Raw genomic sequence first — 20864 nt, 5'->3', positions numbered from 1 at the left:
TAGGCTTTGTGGAAAAATACGGATTACTCTGTACTTATTTCTTTCATGGATGTGGGAAGTTTCTTGGACTATCATTCATGGTTTCTTGTTTAAAATGCTTTTTCCATGTTGTAGGATGCTGTTCTGTTCCATAATACTATCTATTACAATCTGCTCTATGGAAATATCAGTGCTACACCAGAAGAGGTGTATGCAGTCGCCAAGTTTGCAGGAATCCATGATGCTATCCTTCGAATGCCTAATGGTTACAACACACAGGTTGGTGAACGAGGACTCAAGCTCTCTGGTAGGTCATTTAGTGTGCATGCTCATTTGCATCCCTTCTGTTACCTCGAAGGTCAATGCATAACTTACTCCTCAGTCAAAGCTGCTTTTAGCTTATTTACATAATAATATGAACGCAGAGCTAGAACATTAATACGAAAATCCATGGTTTGGGCAACTGTAGTCTACTTGATACTTAAAAGAAGGCATTTTCAGGGGCTAGTATTAAATGAGTTGATATATAAGCATGTAGAATTCATCTAAGCAGAAAAGTACCGGTCTTGTAATGTGTTTGGATAGTGGAATGCGTGCCAATAGAATTGGGAACTTTGTGTGCTTTGCATGTTAAAGGCTTATCTAAGTGCATAGACCTTCCCCATTTGAATTCTTAAATTGAAACTTCTAGCAGCTGGAAGTGAGATTTTTTACTTCTGCTGTTGTAATGCTGTGGGATATGTTGCTGTTACAACGTAGTAGCTTTGCAGCCTGTTAACAGTTGGAAGTGCCTTCATGTCTTACCATTTTGAACTGTATTTGAAACAACATGGAAATGTCTGTGTATCTTCGAGCTGTGGATTGATATGATGTGACCTTAGTTCTGAAGTTTAGGTTGTCCAGGTTCCTCTGTAGCTGCGTATGCACCCGTATAAAGTAGCACAACCATACGGTGTAGAACAACAGTATCACGACCTGGCTTTGCTTTTTGTTTTTTTAAAAATGCTTGAAGTTTTTTAGGTAACTCTGAGTTCACCAAAAAATATCTGGGAGGATTTTGACAGGATAGCATGACACTGAGTTGTGTGCAGGGAGTAGAAACTTAGAAAATATCGCCTGAGCAGAGGCCACTTTGCTGTGGGGATGTGAAGAATGTGTCTTAAATAACTCCTGAGTACACAGCCTTACTTCATAGCAAATGTGAAAGCTTGTATGGCAAAGCTGGTTAATTTTCTTCCACCTCAAGACACAGCATAAGGGTCAACCGTTCCCATTTGCATGTAGGATAGAGCAGCGGTGTGAGACTGTTCTGCTCTGCTGGGAATGAGGTATGGCCCTATAGAAAAGATGGGTCAGGTCTGTCTCTGAGTTTGGACGTTCCAAGGTACTGAGGGTGTTCAGGAACAATGCTGGCTCTTCAGAGGATGTGGAACTGGTTAGGCATGGTGGGCTCAGAGGCAAGGGCCCAGGAGCAGGACAGGTTCTGGCAGCGATGCTGCCTCTTGCAAAGAAAGCAAGCTCTATGTGGCTTTTTCTTACTCTGCAGCTGCTGCAGTCTTGGTTTCTCTGAAACAGGATCGGAGGTCACATTCTGTATCCAGAAAGTACGTGCAGGAGAAAGCATGCACATCAGTGAAAAGAAATACGGGGAAGGTTAGAAGGGAAATAAAATGTGAAGTACAAATCTGGATGAGTGAGTAGAAGATATAAAATAGATACTGGCTGAACTGCAGAGGACAGTGATAATGATGAAAGGTTTGTCCTGCTGCCTGTCTCCCAAAAGCAGTAATTTCTAGAAGATTTGACCAACTACATGTTTGGAATGTCTTGTGGTTTACACAGAAATATAGTAGCTTGGGCTTCTTCGAGTAGAATGCATTTTGGTGTTTTTTAGTAGATAGAGCTGTAGCAATCCCAAACACAAAACTCTGTGAGCAAAACAAAACACTGCAGCAGCCCTGAGTGTGAATGGAGAAGAATGTGAAACAAGTCTGCATTCTGCTAATGTAAAGAAAGACCTTGGATTTTGTTATCATTGTGTGACTTTCAATCATGTTTAAAACTCACAGCTTGTCAATATCTATGCTTTAAAAGAGAGAGAGAGCACATTAAAATAGACTGAGCAAACTGTACAGTTCTATTTGCTACTGAGTTCTGCTGAAGCCAGATAAAATTTGAACTGTGGGATTATTATCAGCCTTTTAAATGGTTTGTTAAAGCATGTTCTCTCCTAATAGGTATGGAGCATTAACAAGAATGTAATTATATTAAATGGAATATTTCACAGTCTTGAATGAAACAATGGAGGACAAATACATGAATGTGAATGTTTGTATTGCATGCCAAATGTTTTGCAGATTTTAAGCTCTCAGATGCACCTGTTTTCCTGTCTGTAAAACTTGTCCCAAGTTATTCTTGGGTAAATGCTGTCTGTAAGAGTTGTGAAGGAAGGAAGCAAGTTTGAAAATTGGTCCTATCAAAAACCAAAAGGCGGTAGATTGCATAATGAAGGTGGTTTTCAGTACTGTGTTAATTGTGTTCCTAAATGGAAATTTGCTTGTTAAAGCTGTTGGGTTTGGCCATAGAGGACTAGAAAGATAGATGAACTTCAAGGAGAGAACTGAAGGAGTCAAAAATACACATCCAAGATGTGTGGAATAAAACACAGCAGGCATGAACAGAGTATGGTTAATTTGTGAGAGAAAATGGATGTATATTTGTTTGTATAATGCATGAGGTATTAGCTTAGAGTAGGCAAATTGGTGCATGCCCATTGGTGTGTGGATAAGTTACCATGCACTGCCATTATTAGTTATCTGTGTGAGACTTTTGCCTTGTAGTGTGTATGAAACAGTCTGATGTTCTTTTCTAAGACTGTAAGCCATGTTGAACCACTTTAGATTTACCAGAGTGTGAGAACCTGTGTGTTACCTTACACAGCCTATGCACAGACCTTCATCAGTAGCAGCTACGATCTATACTGAAAAAATGAAACAAAACAACAAAACAGTCATGTTTGCTGTTGAGTCTGGAATATCCTGCAGGTCACAGTTATAACTTCATTTCTTTCCCTCTTCCTTCCCTCTCCCTGCTTTATTTAGGAGGAGAAAAGCAAAGAGTTGCAATTGCTAGAGCAATGTTAAAGGAACCACACATTTTTCTCTATGATGAAGCGACATCATCTTTAGATTCAATTACAGAAGAGGTAAATTGGGATAAAGAAATGTAAAGCTTAAGTGGTGTAACGATGTCTGATTCTGATGCTTTTTCCTTGTCTGTTCCCTCTCAGAAAGAATTCTGTTCTTACTGTCAGATTGCTGAAATTAGTTTTCCTAGGATTGCTGTGAAGAGATCCTATGCTTGGTCCCTTTTCTTAAAGGCCAGAGCAGAGGTGTCTCTGCCCATCTGGAGACATAGTGAAAGGATATCAGCTGTATCTCTGGGTATACCTTCTGTTTTATACTGTTGAAGTCTTACTCACCATTAATCATTCCTTTCTCGATGCCATTATGGATACCCAGTGTGGCCGGGGACTATGTGTAAAGCTTTCCAGTTCATGTTAAAAGCTGTTCAGATGATGTTTAGCATTCAGTACAATCATCTTATAAATAATTGTGACGTAGTGCAGAGCAGAAACTCTTGTTTGTTGTGCAGCATCTTTCTGAGATGCAAATCAGGTAGGCGTAACCTGCAGTGCTGGTATTAATTTGTATTCATTTCACAGGAAGGGCTGTGAAACATCAGAGTGTTGTGACATAGATGTCATGACACTACCACGGTAACTGCATCAGGCTTCATAACTACATCTTTGCTTAAACACACAACTCTCAGCACCAGCAGTAATTTCACAAACTGTCATCAGAAACTAGAGCTAGAGCTGTGTTTGTGTTCACTTATGCAAATTATTGAGCGAATTTATTGACGTATAATCACTAAATTACTTTCATTTTCCAGGTGTAAGGAAATCAGAGTACTAACTGTGCACCTATATAGCACCTCATTCAAATATAGTACAGCTTCCTCATTGGATGAGAAACATTTGTAACATATGCAGTTCTGCTTGGTTCTTTCTTTCATTTTCTCATGTTTATGGCAAGAATCATAAAGCTGAAAGCTTTGCAGCAAAGCTGCACTTTAAAGACATCCAATGAAAATGAATCATTTCAATTGGAATGTTTTCCCTGCAAAATGCTTGCCTTTGTCAGAAATAAGTGGGCATTTCACTTACTGTAGTGGGGACACAAACTCCCCAGTTGGTGCTGCTTGCATCTGAGTGCAGTTTGGAATGGAACACAGTTGAGCAGTCCTGAGGTGTATCTATGTTGACATGGTATTGAGAGGTTTTTTTTCTTAAACTTTCCTTATTGGAAAGTCATTTTTATTATTATTTTTGTCTTTGCTGCTAATTATGTTGGTTTCGTAGCATGGCTACGCAGCGGAGCTTTTCCTGAAATCAAGTAAAGCTTTGTACTGTGGGATATCTGCATTATTTTTTTTGTGAATGAAGGCTTTTTTTGTTCTTTTTCCTCTTCCATTCCTCATGTATGAGGACTTTATTAGACTTCATTTTGTGCTTGGACTCCTTCTATTCTGTAGGTAAACCTTAGCTCTTTCTTATTGGTATAGCATTAGATGTATTAGAGGAATTTCTCACTGTTCATTTTCAGTAACTTGTGTATTTCCAGATATTATTTCTTCTATACAGTCTAGGACCATGTAAAAGTATGTCTGTATTTTAATCTTACAGAATATTCTCAGTGCTATGAAGGATGTGGTGAGACACCGGACATCAGTTTTCATTGCCCACCGCCTGTCAACAGTGGTTGATGCAGATGAAATCATTGTGCTGGATAAGGTGAGGCTGCTGCTGGCAACTGTCATTCCCCCATAATCTCAGTTGTCATTTTAGAGGGTCTGTGTCCATTGTGAAATACCAACCTGTGCCAAGCTACTGAGGAGCCTTTCTGTGGAGATGAGCCATGTTGGGAAAATCCAGCTCTCTTTGCAACTGACAGTTTTAGTTACAGAAACTTGCACGTTCAGCTCTTCAATGTTGCATGCATTTCTGTTTCATTTGCATTTTAGCTACACGTTCTTTATGTGGATTCTGGCAAATTTCACTTGATGCTTTGGGACTGGCTTAATGTTACGTGTTTCTAATCAGATTTATTACATGCTGCTGTCAGATTGGGGGAACCCATTATGAAACCAATTTATGCTTTATTCTCATTACTCAGTGAGTGCCAGTTTTTTCAAATAGATCCATTATTTTTTTCATTTCAAGGGCAAAAGAGAGTCCTATGTGTTCTGTTTCCATGCAGATAAAGCTGTTTAGGATTGTTCAATCTAATTGTTGCAAATCTCAACTCCATTCTCTATTGTTCCTGCAGAAAACTGTAATTATTCCTTTCCTGTATGCTTCCCTTCTGTGAAAAGTTTCAATATTTGATCTACTAATACCACTGTTCAGCCTCTGCTTTATATTCACTCCGTCCTATGTTCATTTTCTTCAGTTGCCTGTAACTGGATATAGATACATAAAGGATATTTCTGCATTCTTTTATTTCAGTTGAGATATAGATAGATAGATAGATAGATAGATATAGATATATAGTGTTGCTATATATATATATATACACACTATATATATATATATATATATATATATATATATATATATATATATATATATATATATATATATATATATATATATATATATATATATATATATATAGCTTGTGACCACAGATGTGTTTAGAGACAAAAACAAGAGATGTTTAGAGATGTGTTTAGAGACAAGCTATATATATATATATATATATATATATATATATATATATATATATATATATATATATATATATATATATAGCTTGTGACCACAGATGTGTTTAGAGACAAAAATGTGTGTATCTAGAAGAAAATAAATCATTCCTGCAGTGCATTAGATGATTTCATGGAGAATTAGAACAAAATGTTATGTGAGGGTCACATTTGTGATTATCTTTGCTGTACAAACCTCAGCTTCACATGAATCTTAAAGTGAAGTAGTGGAATTCATTTATAATACTTTTTTAATTTGTTTTTTCCACCTTGGTTTTTTTGGCTGTTGCTGAAAGAGCTTTTTCTAAGGTGCATCCTTGGTGTAACTGCACGTTACTACATCTTGCAAACGTGTTTTAGCATGTAACAAGGCAGTCTCCAACTTTTTGTTTTCAATGCAAGTTTTTCACAGCTTCTGAAGAAGTGTTTTGTGCTACCCTGTAACTGTTAAATTAAAAATAAAAGCACAACCTAGAGCTGTAAAACAGCTAGGGTGCTCACTTTCATGAATGATTTTAGTGTGATAGAGATTGTAAATGAGTAAGGCAGTGTGGTGCATTACTTTTCAGTTGGCAGTGCCTCAGGAGGCAGCACTGGTGCTCAGCAGAAAGTTGCCTCTTGCCCCAGCTTGATGGACAAGTGCTGTGCTCATTCAGTGACTGAAATGAGGTGATGAGGTGACCGTGGCTGTTTTTGCTTAGCTGTGCAAGTATTGCGTTACAACTGGAGTGTCTTTGCCTAGATAAAATCAGAATCATTTTTAAGTGAGTAAACAAACACTACTAATTATATTGATCTCCATGGTGCAGAGCCAAATGGAGAAGATAAATTTCTAGGGATTGTTTGAGGTTTATTGAAAAAAAAAAAACAAAAAAAATTAATCATTGAAAAGCCCAGTCTCTGCTACAGTGAACTCTCTAAGTTAACCACTCCGTTGTTAAAATAAATTCTGCAATTATGTTGGTCAAGTGTGTATTTGTTCAGATTCCACCAGCACGACTAGTAATAAAAGTGACAAGACCCAATTTTGTTTCCCAGCATGTTCATCAGCTGCTGTCACAAGGAGGTAGATTTAATTGTAAATCAGAATTTGGAACTAACACAAAATCCATGTAGCTGTGTTTTCCCAAAAGAAAGAATAGCTGGAGAACGAATACATTATTTTAATTTGAAGTCAGCAAATGTAAATGTATCTTTCAAATCAGAAAGATAAGAGTCAGACTGGTGGGGCTGGGGTTTTTTGTGTTTTTTTCTAGAGAGCACTGTTGCTTCAATGGCTGTAGGATTTGAATTTTCCCCAACTCTTCCTTCCTATTTCCATGATGATAGTCAATAAATCAGCTTTGCTCTTCAAAACAAAGAGCACAGATGAACTAAATGCACACAGTTTCCATGATGGCACTTAAAATGACAGAAGCAACTGAGCACCCATCTAAAAGCACCATTTATGCTAGTTGTCTCTAGGATTTGATTTTAAATGCTTTCTGTTTATTAGCACAATTCCCTCTCTGCGTGCTCTTTTCTCTTAGCTTCAATGTAGCTTATTTCTTACCATGCCAAGACAATTACCTGTTTATTTTGTTAGGTTTGTGAGCCTTTTTCTGGTAGCAGTTGATCACACTGTTCCTCTTACACAGTGTTCTGTGCTTTTTTAAAATAGCACTTTCAGTTTAGGTAGTGAACTTTCTCATGTTGGTGGGCTTCAAATTTTGTCCAGGTGGGCAGAAGACATCTGCACTCCTGCTTGAGGAGAACTCAGCTCCTTGTTTTCAGCACACAGCATAACAACATGTATTTCAGTGCACGCGCATTCAGCTTTTCAGTGCTGTCCCTGCTTCTCCTAATTAAGAATTATTGTAAAATTTTGGCCCGAGTGTTGGCAGTGTTTGTACTCCTAAAGGTCTGGTAGTACTGTTATTCACTCCTTCCCATTCTTTTGCAGGGTAAAGTTGCAGAACGTGGTAGACATGCAGACCTTCTTGCAAGTCCTAGCACTCTCTATTATGAAATGTGGCATACACAGAGCAGCAAAGTACTAAACAGTCATAATGATCCGAACTGGGGAGAGAGAAATAACCAGATGTCTAAGGAGGAGGAAAGGAAGAAACTGCAAGAAGAAATTATCAATAGTGTGAAAGGCTGTGGAAACTGTTCGTGCTAAGTATGATTCTGGATTAATCTTTTCTACGCAACATAAACAGTGACATGCAGCTCTTGTTTGGTTTTTTTTAAGTCACCATTCAAAAACCTCCTGGGTTTTGCAGTTTTTGGTTTTTACAGTTACTCTGAGGGGCGTAATTTCAACCAAAGGAGTTGTAATTCTGCATCTTTACAAAACTAAAATTCATTGGCATCTGTAAGAGCTGAGCTTTTTCATAAACTTTAAATGTCTCAACTAAGAGTGTATTTTATGGCAGTTTGTAGGCATTGGTCAGATCTTTTGGTAGATGCTCAAGGTGGATTATTAAATTGCAAACAGACTTGTCCTTGATTTACGTTATTTCTTAATGTCATTGATTGATAAATGTCATGTTTTAATTGGGCTAAGTTGAACTCAGTTGCTGTTGAGGAAAACGCAGGTTAAATTCTTGAGTGGTGGTCTAGTAGGAAATCCTTCCTGTAAAGAATAAGAAAAGCATCAACAAAATATTCAAAGTTTTTAGTAGGAACTGAAGCACTGGAATAATCCACCTCAGAAAACACCTGTGCTACTAGACCATCAGGAAATGCATTCCTTCAAAAGAGAATTCAGTGTTTGTAAGAGCTATCAAAAATCTAGGATTGACAAATGATCATGTCACTTCATGGAAAACATGCAAAATATTGTCTGCAAATATAAAGAATCTGAACCTTGCCTTTTATTTAAATGAAAAGCAAAAGTCCAAGATCAGGATTCTTTATCCTCAACATCAGCTTGAGTAGGCAAAGCAGAATGCAGTTCTCTTTATCACTTCAGTCATGGCATTAGGGAGCAGCTGGCACTCAGTAAGAACTGTCAGGAGTTTCTGTTGTCACTGGTGGGAGAAAATGACCTGGATAATGTTGGAAGTGTTGCAGTCATCTCCAGACCTCAATAGTCAGAACTTCTTCGGTGTCAAGAAAACCTCAGTCTTTGTGATTCCTGGGATGCTACAGGATTGTGGCTTTAGGCCTTATCTCTCCAGGCATGTTGACCATGTTTGTTTTTTACTGGCTACTCTCCTATAATTCCTTTCTTGCTTTTTTTTTTAAATCCTTCTCTTGGATGCTGCAAAACAACTTATTTTTTTCTAAGAAATTACACCAGTGTAATTACATTCATATAATTGTGTTAGTAAAATTATGCAAAATTTCTCAGTATGGGCACTTGCAAAGCACTGAATTTTGATGCTGCTTAAGTTTTATTTCTGAATAGTGTTTATTCTTTTGTATTAAGCCCTTCTATGAAACCAAATACAGGAACAGCATCTTAAAGGAACTGAAACCTTTGTTATCTTTTCTGCTAGTCACTCATTTTCTCTCTATTAAAATGATGGGGGGAAAAGAATCTGTTATCAATCAGCAGTTTAAAATAATGTTAAGATTGTATCAAATGCAAAGACTCATATTTTCATCCTTGGAGTCCAGAAGCAAAATGGAGCCCTATTAATGAATTGACAGTTCAGAATTCTTGTAGCTTATCGTTTTATTTTCACCAGGTTTTTTATTTTAATTTATTTTTAGTTTCTAGCAGCAGTGTGGCTGATTTATAAAGGTGAAGTTTTGGAAATGTCAGAGGTCTGAAGGAAGTGTTTTTTACTTTTTTTTCTTGATGGACAGTTTCGCGTATTGCAGGGCTTAGATGGTCTGTTAATTGACTGAAGAGAGCACAGAAGCAAGCACTAGCATCTAAACAGTCTGAACCCAAAGCCATTTTAATGCCAAATTTGATTGTGAAGGTAAGTTTTCAGGTGAGCAGGTGATTATAGAAGGCCCATGTGTTTTGTGATCACTGGGGATGGAGTCTGCAAGCACACCAAGAATTTTAGTATTACATGTTGGGGATGAGGATTGATATCAGATGGTGAATACGAGAAGTGGTCAAGGCTTTATTTAAACTGGCACTGGGTTTGTTACAGCTGTGAGGCTATTGCCTGTCTCTGCCATCACTTTTTATGCCAGCCCATGTGCTGCTGCTTGTGAGACGTTAAGCAGAGCTCTTAACAAAGGTGTTTCCTGAGAGAGGATGGTATCACAGAGTACTTGTTGGGAAGAGTTTTGCAGTGAGATTTGGAGATATCTGAAAACTCTCTGGCTTTGAGTGATGTGCTTGTCTGTCTGCTTTTAAGGCACAGGTTACAAAAATGTGTTTTCCCATTGTAAATTTGGTAACAGCGCACAAGAAATGGAAGAAAAAAAAACCTACTGGTTTAAAAACAAAAAAAAGTTCCTCCTGATTGCCTTCCCAAGTAAATGGCAGAAAAACTCATAGAGCTGTAAATGAGCAAATGAGGATTCTCGGGCCTTGGCAATTTTGCACAATCCTATCAGAGGGATGCAGGAGTAAAACAGTGAGTGAGGTGCAGCTTGCGAGCAGGGGGATTGGGGAGGTGGTAGCAGTACTTTGTGGACCTGTGCTAGAAGGTAAAACTTTTGCTCAGACCTCTTTGTTTAGGATTTTCATTCCTGTAAATGGCTCCAAAATGTCACCATTCTAAGCAGGCATTTAGAACACAATGGTGGGAGAGTCCTGGCTTTGGAGGCTGACTGTAGCTCTCTGGCTGTCAAGATGGCATATGATATTTCTTTAAAAAGCTTTACAATTTCTACAGGAAATGGATACAGCCTCTGAACTTTGGTAATCCCACTTTTCTGTCACCCTTTTTCTGTCACTTGGAACATTGCTTTTCTAAATAGAAGCTTTTCAAGTTCTTGAAATGTTCCCAGACTTCCAGATGTTTTGTTTTTCAAAATTTAAGTTGCCTTCTCCCACTGTAAGATCTTCGTTTGTGTTTTTAGAGTGAAAAAAAAAAGTTTTTTCATCTTTTTTTTTTCCACATTTCTTTCAGAAAGAGAGAATGTTTGTGTAAAAATGGGCATAAAAACAAACTGCTTTTGCAGTGGATAGTCATCTATTAACTATAAACTTACCAATTTCATTTGAATTCCTGTGCTTGAACTTCTAAGGACAATACACTTTTTGGCTATTCTCACTCCAGGTGGGCAAGCTAATTAATGGTTGGTGGAGAGGTAATTTTGTTTTGGTTGTCAGAAATGGAGATTCATAACTCCTGGCAGATGATCCCTCAGTTTCTTCTCAACAGTGCTATTATATGGATTAGTAGTTACCAAATCTCTTAAAATTTAGTTTTTAAATTATGTTTAAATCTCCTTTTGGAACAGGAGTGTAAAATATATGTTGTACAGTAAGCTGATACATATGCAAAAAGAACTAGCTTAAGATCATATGGTGTAAAAATCCTGATGGAAGACTTCTTACCTTGACTCCTGTTGTTTGTCTGTGTGTAGATAATTGTTATTGAATAAAGGATTTATCTTTGTGAATAGAAATGGTTGTCCTGGTAAAATTATTTAAATAACAGCAATGGGAGTGTGGTTCTTCCACCCAGAAAGGGAAGCTCCAAACTGACCCTTTTAGCCAATTGGCAGTTGTTTGCAGTGCTTGGAAATGACAGTGAAAATGATAACAGATTATAGGGCTGTGTGCTAGCATAAGGCAAAGTGTTGCAGATAATCAATCAGGAAGGTGAATTTGTATAGTACATACAAATCCTGTTTCCCTTGGCTTTATAGCCTTTTAAACTTCAGTGTACTGAGTTGCAGGATCTCTCTACAACTCCCTGGAAGGAGACTGTTGGCAGAGGGGGGGTTGGCCTCTTCTCCCAGGTAACAGCAGTAGGAAAGGCCTCGAGTTGTGCCTGGGGGAGGTTTGGGTTGGGAATTAGGAAGAACAGAGCGGTGAGGCACTGACACAGGCTGCCCAGTGAGCTGGTGGAGTCACCGCCCCTGGAGGTGTTAAGGAAGGGGTCAGCGTGGCACTGAGGGATGAGGTTAGTGGGTCAGATTGGTGGTAGGTGGGTGGTTGGGCTGGATGGTCTTAGTGGTCGTGTCCAACTGTATGGATTTTATGAAGGGCACTCGTGTTAGATGCAGCATGCTGGTGAGGTGGAAGGTGTTGCTGAAAAGCTTGCCTGTTTCTTTCTTAAACATACATTTGTAAAAACACAGCATAGTGAACTGTTTTACCCCTTAGCACTGAACTAGAGAGCATTAGAGCTAGATCTGTTTTAAGAAATTGCCTGAGCCCGCTTTTGAAGTGACAATGTGTCTAATTTCTGACTGGATTTCATGTTACATAACTCAAGTTTCTTATTGTGAAACGAGAGAGGGAAATGTCATTTGTGTAGCTTTGATAGTTCTTGTAATGTATCTGCACTGTGTGGATGTGAGCTGCTGTAACCACTGGTCCTGTGTAGTTCTGTCTCAAAATGATGTCACTGAGCACTGTGTGGCCATAAGGAAGGGACATGAGATCCTGGAGCAGGCTGCTTTGGTCATGTGTGACTGGGTGAATTTCCAACTGTTGTTTCTGAGGGTTCACTTGCTTCTCTTTGACTCTTCTAACAGTCCTTTTGCAGGAATGCTGTATAAATGCTTACTGAAAGAAAAAAAAGTCATTAATGAAAGAGCTGTAATGGGAGTATGTTGTTTTTCTTCACGTGTACATCTAACTTCTGTTAGTGCTGACTTCTATTAGTTGCATGCGTGCATCAAGGAAAACAGTAATTACAAATCTAGCGTTTTCTAATTTTCACATAAATTAGGAATCATTTTGAGGTTACCATGCTCATTTAACATCCCATCTGTGTTCACACAATGGTTGCAGAACTGACAGTTTAGTATTCTATTGATTATCTAATGTTTCACAGCGGGGGAAAAATGTAATGCGGCGTTTATTTTGGGTAGTCAGGCATCTAAACACCCCTTCCCTGCCTTCAGCCCTGACTTCTGCTGGAGGGTTGGCTTCAGCCAGTGTGCAGGACAGGAGATCCGATGGCGGCTGGATGTGTTTATGGCAGCACGCCGATGTGTTTGTTGTACCTCTGGAAGGAGCCACGGCATCTTTGTGAAATAATGATTAAAAGTGGTGTGAAGTGATTTGGCAGAACTCTGCCATACAGTTGTCTTATCATTTCAATGACAGTTTCATTAATGAGAGAGGTCAATTGTGAAGTCTGAGCATCCTGTAGAACTGGAATTCTAGAATGTGGGTGCTACGTTACAGCACTGCTAAAGAATTATTATTTATTTTAGAAAATCCTCAGGTCAGTGCCTGAAAAAAATGTATTTAAAATCCCTATTATGGTTTTTGATCAATTTGTGCAGGTGTTGAAACAAAACTCGGGGAAAAGACACAAGCAGCATGGAAGCTCAAAGCAACCTTGTGATCCTAAAAGGAAAGCTCTAAGGCCAACCCAGCATCCTGTTCCCTTTTGTCTCCCACCAGGGCACTGCCAGAGCCCCACAGTGGCGCTTGAAGTGAGAAACAGTCCTCTGCAGGCTGGCCTGCCTGACCCTAGGTCACCGGTCATAGGTACCCTGTGGGAGCAGAGCTGTATACAAAGTACTGCTGCGTGTTGCTCTGTGGGTGTGTAAGGAAGGAGCCTACAACGCCATCAGATGCAAAGTGCTTTTCTAGATGGCATTTGGTCAACCTGTCAGGGTCCTTGTTACCCAAAATATGCTCTTTATGCTGGCAGGCTGCCTGCTAGGCCACGTAGCTTCCTATGTTGACTTGAAGGCATGTCCCAGAGGTGAATTATGATTAACTGTCTTAAACAGCTGAGCTGTGGTGAAAGTAGGGCTGATGGAATTCAGCCTATGAATTAACCGAGCTCCTATACATGGCTACAATGTAATCACAACTTTAGACATATTAGTGCTTCGTTGTATGATCTCCTTAAGACGTGCCTGTTGTGCTAAGTTGCACAGTAGGTATTTTATTTGAGGGGAAAAAAAAAGTAAGGCAGTTGTGTCTTAAGACAGAATTTAAAATAGCATCTCCGTTGTTGAAAGACTAATGTGACATCTCAGCTCCCCCATATTTCATTTCCAGTTTTCAATGCTTTGTAGCCCTTTATAAAATTGTCAAGTAAAGCATTTATGTCACACCAACTTAAAATGTGTCTTGTAAAGCTATCAGCCTTATCCTGGAGAGTAGAGGGGGGAAAAGAAGAGATTTTCTTTCCTTTCATTATGGAGAGGAAGAAACAGGCTGGAACACAGTATATCAGCTTGTACTGTGTCCTTTGAATGCATTGTAAAGTGCTCTACAAGTGTCATCTGAGGATTTTACTGGCCTTGTGCGAGCACCAATACGTGTTCTGAAACACGGAGGTTGAAAAGATGAAAAGTTTTCATTTTAAGCTAGTTGCAGCAAATGGAATGTGAAGGTCAGTCTGTAATTAGGAATGAGCGTTTCATGTGCAGTTGATGCATGAATTATGTGAAGGGCTGTGCTGCTTTCTCCTGAAATGGAAATACGTGTTCAGGTATTCTCACGTGAGTGTAAAAATCTTCATTTCTTCAGCGATTTGAAAAAGAGCCAGGCTTTTTAAGAAGACAAACGATAATAGTAATGAAAAAAGAGCTTATTTAGAAGGAAAAGCAGGGGATGTTTTATAGTAATGCGTAGTGTTTGCTGAATTTGTAAATGGTAATGAGTGACATGAGCTGCTGATGCTATGAAGTGATTGAAGTAATATCAGACATTTGACAGGATGTAAGAAGGAGAGGACAAAGCAGAGGTATTTTAGGCTGCTGTATTTCTTTCTGTCCTGTGCAGAATTCATCTGGGTTTATTTCAAAGCCTGTGTGGGGATGTTGAGCCGGTGATGGATTTTGGGTGTTTGGACCAGAAAAATACGCACCAAACTGGGACTAATGACAAGCCCACAGTCTCAGCAGAAAAGAAGTTCTATGGAGCAGCTTATTAAATCTCTGAAAGTTAACAAAGGAACTGAAGTGCTGAGCAGTAATATATTAGTACTTACATCAGGGAGCTGACGCGTGAAGTAGATGAATGTCGCGTGTCTTTGGCTAGCTCTCCCACATAGCAGGTGTCACAGATGTCTGTCCACTGACGAGGGAGAGAGACTTTGGCAGACTTCAGACTCTGAAATGGTTCAATTTAAACTCCTGCGTATCTATAATGTAGAAAGAGAGTGTGTATATACCTGAGAATGGCTTAAAGCTGGGAAGGAGTCGAAAAGATGGGTAACCTGTAAAATTGTACTGTGCAACTCCTGAAGTTTACCTTAGAGGGTGTGGAGGGAATCAATTTGCAGTCAGTGGTATTCAGTGTGTGTGCCGCACAGAGTGACTCCAATGCAGTTACTGAGAACACCCCTTGCCTGAGCAAACAAGGTTTCTGAACTTTTTAGGGTAAAAATAATGACCCTATGTTGGACAGAGCAGTAATGCTTTTTTTGTTTGCGTGTTTTACAGTATTTAAATATAAATGGCTCACAAAGAGAAACTCAGGGGGGCAATACTGGAGAGCAGTGGGGAGAAGGATTTCCTAAAACTGGTTCCTTGACGGCTGGTCTTGGCCTCAAGTTTTCCTTGCAGCTTAAACATTACTTTGCTCTGTTACCTCTTCTCCCTTTCCTATCCCCATAGCTGGACTAGAATTCTCCTATTACTCCCCCTTGAAGGAATTCCTGTCTGTGAGCTTGAGGAAACACGACCAGCTTGTCACATAGGGCCGGGCTTTTTCTCTCACATGCTGCTTTCCAAGGAACTTAGTGGGTGAGCTGTGCAGTGGGATGCTGCACAACGAAGGCCCTGGTGCTGCAGTCAGACCTCTCGGGCAGCAGCTGTCCTGCCAGGAGGGGTTTGCTTCACCGAGTGCTGCATGGGGAGCTCTGCCACAGCTTCTGCTTCTTCCAGTTTGGGAGGGCAAGTAGCCTGAAATATGAGGAATCTGTGACCTGCCGCCTTGGTGCCGGCTTTCATTTGCTCTTCCGTATTGTTTGGGTTGTACAGGCATCCAGTCCTCAATAGTATCTGTGTGTGATCAGGTTACAGAGCTGTGCTTCCAAAATGGACAGAGAGCAATACGTGTGCACAGTTCTGACAGTGTGGAAGGGATGATTTTCAACGTCACCTCCACCAAAAATAGTGTTTGCCAGAACCCTGCACTTCTGCTTAGCGCTGCTACCAAGAGTCTACCTGTGCTGAGATGTGTTTGGTGCTGTATCTTTGTATCTCAGAACTCAGGTCCCATCAGCTTTGTGCTTTCCTGTCAGTCCCCCTGGAATTTTGGATGCTAGAGGTCTCCAGCTGCCCTTGGAAACCTTCTGTCACCACGTGTAGAGCTCTGAAATCATACCTACTGAACCCTAGTTAGGCAAGGCTCACCTGTTGCCTGACAAGAGATCCATGTGCGTGCTGACAGCTTATAACATGCTAGGATGTCTTTTTTAAATGCCTCCAGCAAAATCGTCAGCTGGAATTTCCATCAGCCATTAGATTCTAAACTCCCCAGGTACTTGTAATGGGAAGTGGCTGTAGGTAAATAAGGTTTTGAAGGCTTCCTCTGTGTGTTCCATGTACTGGGTTCATATGCGAGTAACCATAGTTCTCTCAGACACAGCTGGATTCTGCCATGATGCAGCAGCTCTCAGCCACAGTCTGGAGATATTTATTTACACATCCTGTGTGTATGCCCTGTGTGCAACACGCACTGGAATGGTAAGTTTAAAATACAAGGATTGCTCCAAAAGTAATGCCTCCTATCTTATTCCATTGGCCCACAGTATCAGAGGCAGGTGGTTGCAGCAGTGGTAACAGCAATGTGAAGGACAAGCCACGTTCTGGATGGCCATATACAAGCTGTAACACCACAAAATGGAGAGCAGCTTGATCAGCTCATCTGTGCCGAATTGGCGAATGGTGGTGACTGTGTTTAATAAAAGCATTCTGTAGCTGAGAATTTCTCTATCAAATAGTGTTGTTGTTCTCTTTGTTTCTGTTGTAGTTTCCATGGAAATAAATAGAAGGCATTACTTTTTGAACAATCTATGTACTACATATCCTTTTTGTAGGCAATGTGTGCAAATCATGTTTAGCACTCAGTTCCTAATTCATACAGAAAAGGCCATCAGGCCTTGAGTGCATATATATGTACTAAAGGTAAGCATAGAGACCAGAGTTAATGAAAGGAGGAACAGGAAACAACTGAAGGCAGACTGCAATACTGAATGTATTACCTACTATAAATAGCATAAAAGTGATTTATAGCAAGTCAAAGGCAAATAACACTTGTTTTCTATAATTCTCTTTTGATTTCAATAGATTAACAACTCCAGAAGCTGTCAAAAAGTGTTTTATATTGATTATGTTGTGGTTTTGCTTGCATTTAAGGCCCCCAAACTTTCTAGTTATTGTTTGGTCTACTGGAAAGAAGTCTTAATTCTAGCAAATAAGTGTTTAAGTGATTCTGATAGGTGTCTAGACAAACACATCCTATAAATGGCTGTTTTCAGTCTCTGATATCAAGGACTTGGTGAGAATTTGTTTGGAGGAAATACAGGCTCGTCTCTGATTTAGACTAAAGCTGCTTTACTAGTATTAAAGGGGTGAAATACAAAAATGTAGAAAACTTTGCTAACTTGCATATGCTTTAGAATTGATTGGACGCATCTCTTAAGTTCCTTACTTAAAGGAATGTTAAGCTCTTTTACTACATCTGCAAATTACAGCTGTTTGACAGTTTGGGTTTAGTCTGACAGCTCGCATCAGTCAGAATGTGATGAGCAGAAGACCAAGAGGCTGCAATGCTTGCTGACAACTGGAACTCGTAATATGAGTCAACTAGAAAATGTTGAAAAGTCGGTACAAACTGCCTGTGATGTGTTGAAGGCACGTGTTGTGCTCCTGTTGGCTGCAGGGAGATGCAGGTGGTCATGGAAATGGAGTGGTCGCGACCCAGAGTGGGGGCAAAAGGTCTTACCCTAGGACCATGTTGTCATCCAGGTGGATTTCTCTATAAATGACCACATCGCACTCCTAAAGCTTGAAATCAACTAAAAAGTAGTTTAGTGCTAAAACTTCAGTTTTAGTATAGGTCAGTGTACGTGTGGTGTGAGCACACAGATGCGTGTGTCCTCTAAGCATAGAAGGCACTGAACTTGCATGGTCTAAGTGTAACCAGTCGAGTAGAAGAGCTGTCTCTCTTTGCAAGAAAGGATTCCTTGGTAAATTACTTTGTTATGTCTCTGAGTGAAGTGTATGGTTCCTGGCAGAGAGCAGGATTCCCTCTGGTATATTTTGAAGGCAACACCAGCTTGTTTTAATGCACACTTGTTCTGAAGTTACAGAACATGTTACAAGAGCTGTTAGAATGGCTGTGCAGAACTTCAGAAAACATTGGTTTACCATATTAGTGGCAACGTAGCCAACTGAATTCAGATGGTGCTCTTTTCTAAAAAAAGGAACATGGCCACAAAGGAGTGAAAAAAAACCCATAATATTCAGTGAATTATCCAACTGTTGCCACCATAGTTTTGAGTCACAGATCATACAACAGTTAGCAGTAATGAGAGCAAATACGTGAAGGAAGTTCTTGCTGCTAAGTTTCTTCTTGCTGTTTGACCAGACGTTTGTAATCTGCAACAGGAAAGAAAGCCACTGTGTTTGAAGAGAACAAGAATAATGTACAGGTATGATCACACAACTGAGGGTGTGCATTTGTCCTTCATGGAAGACCTCTAAATCCATCCAAATGTTGGGACTTCAGTCAAGGTTAAGTTCTGTGGGTCTCAAAATCTTGGTACTACCATCACAGAAGGCTGTGAATAATGGCTGGCAATTGAGAGCTTGCCACAAATCCTGTAGATCAGTTGCGTAGCTTCTTTTTGCTTCAGGTTACTTAGGCAGTACTGTCATTATCTACTGTATGAAATGAAATCACAACTTTGCATGTGATTGTCAGGAAGATCCCAGACTACAGGCTATCTGGCAGAACTGCTGCCTCCTCTTTGGGAGAAAAGCATGCGTTATTCTCTGTGGGAACAATAGATTAGAGGGCATTAATCTCTTTACAGTGAGGCCTTGCACAGTGTCCTGTGAAAGAAGATGACCCCGTCAGTGTTTACACTGGTTTGTGTAGCTTTCAATCTGAAGGGCAGAGAAATCTCATCACTTGAGAACTCCTAGGGCTTCAGTGCGAAGCTGAAAATCAGACTAATTTGAACAGAGACCACGCTGACAGCAAGCTACTCCAGGATATGTGATGCATTGTAGAGCTAACCGAGCTGCCCTATGCCCTTAGGACAGGTTAATAACTGAATAAGGATTTCCCCCCCCCTTTTTTTACTGTTTTTATTTAAACTAGATGCAAGATGGAAAAAAAAAGAAAAGCAAGCATGCATGCCCTGCATTTCCTAGAGGAGGAGCTGAGTGTTGTGGTGGAAATGGTAAGAGATCCTTTTGTGCTGCAGGCTGAGGCAGAAGAACTGCAGACCTTCAGCATCTCTCTGGAGGGAGAATGTGACACCCCAGCGACTGGGTTATCAAAACAAGCAGACCACCTCTGACTATAAAAAATGCCCTTTAATTTTTACCTTAGCCTTTATTTTGGGGAAGTTGATGAGAGATGAAAGAATCGTATTAATCTGTAGTTGTAGTTGTGTTTCTTTTTGTTGTCAAATGTTTTGCCCAAGGAAGACAGCTAAGTTGGTTTGCATGGGTGTAAAACTTTCCTTTTACTGATATTAAAATAAATAGGCGACTCTCACTGAACTGCAGCTTGGTTTTTGTTGGGTTGGAAAGCATTTTTTCTGCGAGGAGATGATTAAAACACCATATATCCTCACATTAATAAAAATCCCTTGTGAAAATGCTGAAACTAAATGGAATATTTCCAGAAAAATCAAGCATTGTTATGATGTTTCTGAAGCGTGTGTAAAATAATCCTGTCTTCCAAAAAGATGCTTAGAGTCCTTTGGATGGAGTAGGCATCTGCCAGAGTAGAGTCACACATAAGATAACATGATTGACCATTTTTGGCATACGATGGTCTAAATTGGCTCATCTATTGGCTGTCAGTCTCTGCTGAATTAGATCCAATTCTTTGTAGGCACGTTTCCATCTGGTTAAGTTTAGGACTCAAGCTGTTTATATATTAAAAAAAAAAAAAAAGTATTTCATACCAGTAACAGTCACTGGGAAAAGATTTTTCTTATGTTCCAAATGCATTTCAGAACTATTTGGCTTCCCTTACTGGGCAAAATAACCTTCTAAAAAGTGAAAGATGCACCCATGTTTTAAGATCCTTGCAACACAGATAAAATGGAAATTCAGATTTTTATTCATGCACACTTACATGATTATATGGCTGCATATAATTCTGTAATGGGCTATTCTTCTACATTCAAAAAAAAAAAAAAAAAAAGCCAAACAGATTTTAAGCCTGCTAATATTTTAGCTGTGTGCATTAGGAAAGTGGGATGAATACATGATTGGCCTTGCATTATTTTTATTCTGAATATTAGCCATCTGGCACTGTGTGCTTCAGTATTTAGTGCCACAAATAATAATGAAAAATATGGTAATATCTCATGATGCTTTAACATAAAAATATAAGACAGAGGGTATAAAGCTTTGGGTGTATAATCTTAAAGCTGCCAAAGCAACTTCTTCCCTCTGCCCTTGTTTTCCATAAATGACTCTTTGATTGGAGACAGTAGCGGTAATAGAAAGTCGCTGGTTAACGCATGCTAATGAAGCTGCTTTTCTTGTACTTAACGGACTGTGGTCCTGAAGGAAACAGGTAGTAAACCCCCAGGATTTGTACCTTTCTATTCATGTAGATGTGGGTGCATCCAAGATGCACAGGGAAATGCGATTTGCCTCCTGTTTCCATGCAGCCCGCCCCAAACGGAGACAGGAGCGTAACATGAAAGATGACAAGGCTAAACAGAATTTGAGTTGCCATCTGTTGGCACGGAGTTCTCACCAGCTCTTTTCAACTCTGCCGTGCTCATCCAGGATTTTAGATGCACGGCAGCTTGGCC

General features: G+C 39.7%; 1 protein-coding gene across 1 annotated transcript in view; it reads left to right on the top strand.

Annotated features, from left to right (window-relative positions):
• ABCB7 (ATP binding cassette subfamily B member 7) overlaps positions 1 to 10817 on the top strand; it is a 36169-nt gene extending 25352 nt beyond the window's left edge. Inside the window, exons 13-16 of the mRNA XM_048960020.1 lie at positions 115 to 286; positions 3081 to 3184; positions 4727 to 4834; positions 7748 to 10817. Of these exons, the coding sequence (XP_048815977.1) occupies positions 115 to 286; positions 3081 to 3184; positions 4727 to 4834; positions 7748 to 7966 (603 nt within the window). The 3' untranslated portion in view covers positions 7967 to 10817. The remainder of the gene's footprint in view (positions 1 to 114; positions 287 to 3080; positions 3185 to 4726; positions 4835 to 7747) is intronic.
• The last annotated feature ends 10047 nt before the right edge of the window (positions 10818 to 20864 follow it).

This window comes from Lagopus muta, chromosome 13 (genome assembly GCF_023343835.1).
Source record: "Lagopus muta isolate bLagMut1 chromosome 13, bLagMut1 primary, whole genome shotgun sequence".
In the NCBI taxonomy this organism is placed as follows: domain Eukaryota; kingdom Metazoa; phylum Chordata; class Aves; order Galliformes; family Phasianidae; genus Lagopus; species Lagopus muta.
The sequence above is the reverse complement of the archived record's forward strand: the minus strand, read 5'-3'. Positions and strand labels throughout refer to the sequence as shown.